We start from the raw sequence: 6000 nt of genomic DNA, 5'->3' as shown, positions 1-6000 counted from the left end.
CAAAGAACATGTTAGTGTGAGCTCTGGCATTGACACAAGTATGTACAGGGTTTAGCAATAGCACTCTATCAATCATCTTGAATGTTGAAGACCACCTAGTTGTACAGTCATGCAGTAGCTGTAATGTCGGGAGTGTGGTCTTTCCATCAGGAAGTTTACCTCTCCAGTACCCATTTTCATTCCCTTCTTGGATCACAGTCTGGAGACAATGATGGTGCTGGCCAGATAAATGACAAGCTGAAACTATTCTGTGACATTGTCCAATTGGGTCTCACTCAAGTGTTCTAATACATGCTTGAAGTGCTTGTTGGCTGGCAGGATCAGTTGAGGTTGCAAGAACAGGAAAGCAAGGGTTCTTCTTTAATTCTGCAAGGATTGCTTGCACTGCAAGGTTAACCACATGCGGAAAGCACCTGATAATGATTGGTCAGTGAAATTTTCAAGCTTCAACCTTGGCTTACCATAGACAATTTCTGTCATGATCAAAAGGAATATTTCTTCACCTGAGTTCACCTTTGATCTCTACCATGAATGTGTTATTGTTGGATGCATTGTCCATAGTGATCTGACCAAGCTGTGCAATGTGAGTATGAACATTGAATGTGACAAGGGGAACAACCTGTACCTTGTTGCTAATTTCGAGCTCATCAGTGATTTTAAGGAATTCTTGACCAAGGTGTGCACCAGTATGAGCCCCCTCAATAAAGTGAAATGCAATGAGATGTGCTTTAAAAACTAAGTAGCCTTTCCCATCATGCTGTGAAGAAGAAATTGGTACTAGGCGGTTAGCAACTAGCACTACTTATCCTAAGAAGCGTAAGTTAATTGATCAGCCTGAGAGGACTGCTATTGAAGCACTTCCTTCAATTATGTGTGAGGGAAGTAAGTGAGCGAAGGAGTTATAACCTATGTTGGCCTAAGAAACTTGAGTGCAGACCATATGTATACCTTTGAATTTCTATGCCAAGGAATCGACCATGAATGCGGGCAAAAATCAACTGATGTTAGTATCACAAGAGTGGGATGAACCATTAGAAGATACGAGCAAGTGTATTGGATGTCAGATGCTGGTGCGGCAGATGTAATGCACACAAAATTGACTGCGCTCTATGGAGCAGCTGGTCACAAGGGATATAGTGTGAATGAAGAACTGTGCTAAACTACTGGTCATGGGTCAGGTATTCTTGCAAGAGCTTAAGGGTAAGATCCTAGCAGTACAGAACTTCAGAGCAGTTGAAATGTGCAGGATTGCCAAGAAAGAGCAAAATAGATGGATTGTGCAAGGTCTACAAAAATAACATGAGAATGACTCTCCTATAGAGCTGAGTCCAGGGGGAAGGGAACTACTCAATTGTATGTACTGCGGTTGTTTATATCATAGTGCGTGAATGTCTGGAATGTGTAGGCGAGAATTGTAGCATAGTTAGCAAGCGCATGATGAGTCTATAGGTAATAAGACATCATGCACTGTGGATCGTGAGTAGCCATGTAATAAGACCTGCAGCTCGTTTAGCAATGACATTTGGGAAAATTAATGCACCAGTGGAGATAGGTGGACATGGATAGGACATGGGAGGGTGGATTCCTAGGACTGGACTGGAGTAAGAGTGGATGGGTCAATATATATGGATTTAATGATCCGTGCTTTATCTCCTTTCCTGAAGGTGAGAAGAACTGTGCTATTGATCATACACGCCTAGCACTGGTATGATCATCATAGCATGTCATGAAATGTGCTGTTAGTGCCATGTAACTATCCAGGTTCTGATCACTCCAAAGATCAGTGGTATGAGAAATGCGACTGAGAGAATTCTGACAAATGGATGAGTGTTGTAATGTGAACGCATATGAAATCTGTTGTGTCATACCTTGAGATCATCTTTAATTTTGCAGTACTCTGTCCAAAACTCCTTGAGAATCATTTCTGTCAGCTTCATGCAATGTGGGAGGTTCTTGTCCTGTATTTTGCCTTCTCCAAGGTACAAAAGCAGATCCCGAAATTCAGGACATTCAATAACATTGAAGGACTGTGGTATTCTGAGTACATCTGTTAGATAAGCTCATGAACATTAAAATATCTTCACCTGATCATTTACAACTATCCACTTCATGAGCAGATGATAGAACATCTCAATTGTAAATGGCAAGCGTTGAATTTGTTTCCCAGGGTCTTCCTCACCGTTTTTGAGTCCCACAATTGTGCAGATTTCTTTGTACCATTGGCTGTGCTTTAACAAGTGGATTCGGCAGGTTACTGTCATTCCATCACCAACTTTGTAAACTTTCCATCATGAGTTCTCCTTGTCATCCCTGAACATTGTGAGTGTCTGACCAATATTAATTAAACCAACATCAGGAAAATGTGATATGGCTATATAGCAATCTATAGCACTATAAGATGCTATATAGGGGCCATAGAGCCATAGCTCATATAACCAAGTGCTCAATTGTGTAGGCTAGTTACAGCAATATATAATGTGCTATAGTGTGCTATAGTACCATACAATAGTATGGTAACTATATCCTACTATATAGATGACCAACATCAGACCCATTTCAAGCTATCTTGGTAGCTACTTTGTTGCCATTGTAGCTCTCAAAACCAAAAAAAAAGCGAAAATTTCAAATTATATTTCAAGTAACTACTACAACACATGTAAACTACTAACTACCAAGGAGGCAAAAATGCGAAAATTATAGGAGGCAGAGGTAAGATAGCTAGAAAGAAGAATCAGAAAAGAAAGGTGAAAACACAAGAAAGACTTGCCAAATAATCAAAAATGCGAAAATTATTGAGGGGGAGGAGGGAAAAGAGCTAGAAGAAGGAAAGGGTCAGAGAGGAAGGAGAAGAAGAGAGAAAGACTTACCAAATAGTCAAAAATGCGAAAATGATTGAATGGAAGGAGGGAAGGAAGAAAAAGAGAGACAGAAAGACTTACTACCTAATAGTCAAAAATGCGGAGCTAGAAGAAGGAGAGGTCAGAGAGGGAAGGAGGAGAAGAGAGAAAGCAGAAGAAAGACTTACCAGATAGTCAAAAATGCGAAAATTATTGAGTGGAAGGAGAATGAGGAGGAGGGAAGGAAAGAGAAGGAAAGGAAAAAATGGGAAAAGATTTGTGGTTGACCGCACTTTTGCTTATATAAGCTGTGCCAAATAAAATCACAACACAAGACTTGGTGAATTTTGATTGAGTGAATTTTCGCATTTTTGCTTACTTGACTATGGGAACTTTTTCCAATGAAAATCCAAGTTGTAGCCCTTGTCAAGGAGAGTCTATCTGTAGTCTTATGATGTCAATAGATTAAAATCCTAGTAAGTTATAAGCAAAATACTCGAAAGTGGACAGTTCAAGAAAGCACCTTGACCATGGGAACTTTTCCAATGAAAACCAAAGCTGTAGTTCTTGTCAAGGAGAGTCTATCCATAGTCTTATGACATCAATAGGTTAAGATCCTAGTGAAATATAAGCAAAATACTCAAAAAAGTAGATGGTTCAAGAAAGCACCTTGACTGTGGGAAAAATTCTGATGAAAACCAAATTTGTACTTTATGGCAATCTATAGAATTACATGATTTCTATAGCAGTCTATATACTGTTATAGCTAGTCATAGACTGTATAGAGCTATGGTGTACTATAGAGGCTATATAGAGGAAGGTCTTCTATAGAGATACAGTTTTTCCTGATGAAGTGATACTCACCCACAGAGTCAACAGGCAACATATGGTGAGTTGGGCTTTTTCATTAACCTTGGCTGATTCTCTGGTATTTTGTCTGGTTTTTCGGGGGAATTCACTGCCCACATGAAATACCACACATCAGAAGCAGCAACCTTTGTATCACGTGGAGGCTGTCTTGCCTGAGGAACTGGTCCTGAGCCAGTTGGAATAGCCATGTTGCCTGCTGCTGCAATTGAAGGTTCACTAATCAGCACAGTGTTGGAGGATGGTGTTGACACAGGCCCAACTCCACATACAGCAGCTGCTGTTGCTGGTGTGGTAGCAGCTGTACTGGCATCTGCCTTCTGTCGCTTTTGAGCAGGTGCTGTTCTGCTAGCTGGGGTCATATTTTTGCATTTCCGGCTTCTCTTCTCTGCTACACCTGTGTTGACCACCTTGCCAGTTGTATTCTGACAGGGTGCATTCATAGCACTTTGTGGCATCATATCCTGGGGTTGTCTAAGCCCGGCCACAGGTAAATGCAAAGGTGATGATGCATTAGTAGGGTTGTACTGAGGCGGTCCCCACATTGTGCAGAGCATATGAAAATTCTGTGGAGGCATTGCTTGCATCAAAGTAGTGTACAGCCCACTGTGTGATGAATGAAGATCTTGTGCAGGTGGAATTTGCAGTACATGATAATAATGTGAGAAGCCTTCTTCACCATTTGCACTTGGGGCAGAAGACTGAGTTGTTGGACCAGGTGAAATGTTCTGGAGTGATTGAAAGGATCCACTTGGAGTCTGAAGTGGAGACAGTGTGTTTTGGTGAGAATTCAAGTGTTCTAGACTGAGATGACTCAAAGAAAATGACCATGGCCCAGCATTCTGCTGCAATGACATGGTGCCAAAAATGTTGCTCACAGTTCCATGCTACATGATATTTGAGTATTAAATGGGTTCAGTCAGGGTTCAATAGCCAAGATTGATCATCTAGAAAATTCCAAATCCTTTTGAATGTTGGAGGGGCAGCTACCAGTCTGTTGCAGCTCATGCCAATTGCAGTGAGATATAATGATATTGGCCATTCACAGGGGATTATGATGTATGGAAGTGAACTACATTGTTAAGGTCATACTCAAAGGATAACTGGATCTGAAGGGCTTTGGCCTCAGCTCGTGTGCTGTGCCCCTTACCCAAGTGTTGCCCCTTATTTCAGGAAGGCAAGACTAGTGCATCCAGAAGGTTGGATGAGTAGCGTAACGGATCCAGATGACTTCCAGATGAGGGATAAGTATCGTAAGGCTAATCTGGACAAGTCCAGACTAGAAACTAACAGTAATGGACTGTCGGAGACAGAGGCAGATACAGATAGACTATAGGAATCAATCCTAAGTCTCGGAGGGTGACAAGAGTAGAGGTACTCAAGTCCGGAGGACAGGAATGAGTAGAACTAAGATGATATTCGAACTGAGGTACTACAGAAAGTTACAGGAGGTTATATACTATAGGTATCTAATGGAATGATCAATCAGCAGAGTCCGAGGCTATGTATGAAGCATGTGGATAGTCTATTGGTAAGTAGAAACAGATCACAAATCATGAAACAGAAATGAAACATAGGTAGCAGATAAGGGAGCAGGATGGATATACAGATAACTGAAATACCAGAGTTAGGGGGTTACTGAAAGGAGACGAGTGCTGGTTGTGGATTCGGATGAGTTGTGGACTGGACCAGATGAGTGGACAGATTGAATGACGAGATGTTGGAGGGAGATAAGATGTGGATAGGATTGGAGATAAGATGTGGATCTGAGATGAGATAAGGGTCAGATCTGAGATCCAGATATGTGGATATGACATACATCAACTCAATTCTAACTTGCGAGTTCAATGAGTTACAACTTGATTTAGCTTGGTAGGTTTGAGTTGAAATGAATTTGGTCATTTTCAAAGCGAGTTGAGTTTAACTCAATTTGAACTCACCTTGACAACAACACTATTTTTAAACCACAATCCCGCAAAGTCAGATTCTTACACCTGAGGCAGGATGGGATCTGCCTGTGGGACAGATTCACATCATATCCACAGAAATATTTTACATTTGTGATAGAATCTGTACTGTAATGATATTGGATATCAAATTTTACATATGTTTGTGATATGACATTTGGGCAAATTGGGGGGACAATATCCTAAATCTGATGGCATCTTGTATCCAAACTGTGAAATAAAATCTGTTTTACTCTGAGATATGTACCATATATAGAATTTAAGCATGAATGTGGTGGCTGATCAATTTTAATTACAAATTTTAAATATGAACCCTATACATATTTGGT

The 6000-nt window shown here is 40.8% G+C and overlaps 2 protein-coding genes across 2 annotated transcripts; both read right to left on the bottom strand.

The window, feature by feature from the left end:
• Positions 1 to 1686: 1686 nt before the first annotated feature.
• On the bottom strand, positions 1687 to 1988 carry BJ212DRAFT_1260804 (uncharacterized protein; the record flags this gene model as incomplete). Its single annotated transcript, XM_041330137.1, has 2 exons — positions 1687 to 1812; positions 1869 to 1988. Coding segments are annotated over 2 exons (246 nt in total), but the record flags the coding sequence as incomplete, so codon positions are not given.
• Positions 1989 to 3709: 1721 nt separating this feature from the next.
• Positions 3710 to 4561, bottom strand: BJ212DRAFT_1295907 (uncharacterized protein; the record flags this gene model as incomplete). The annotated part of the gene is made up of 1 exon (XM_041332373.1): positions 3710 to 4561. The coding sequence occupies one exon, from the start codon at positions 4559 to 4561 to the stop codon at positions 3710 to 3712; it is 852 nt and encodes a 283-aa protein (XP_041198556.1).
• Positions 4562 to 6000: the final 1439 nt, after the last annotated feature.

Source organism: Suillus subaureus (genome assembly GCF_016647635.1).
Source record: "Suillus subaureus strain MN1 chromosome Unknown BJ212scaffold_3, whole genome shotgun sequence".
Lineage (NCBI taxonomy): Eukaryota > Fungi > Basidiomycota > Agaricomycetes > Boletales > Suillaceae > Suillus > Suillus subaureus.
The sequence above is the reverse complement of the archived record's forward strand: the minus strand, read 5'-3'. Positions and strand labels throughout refer to the sequence as shown.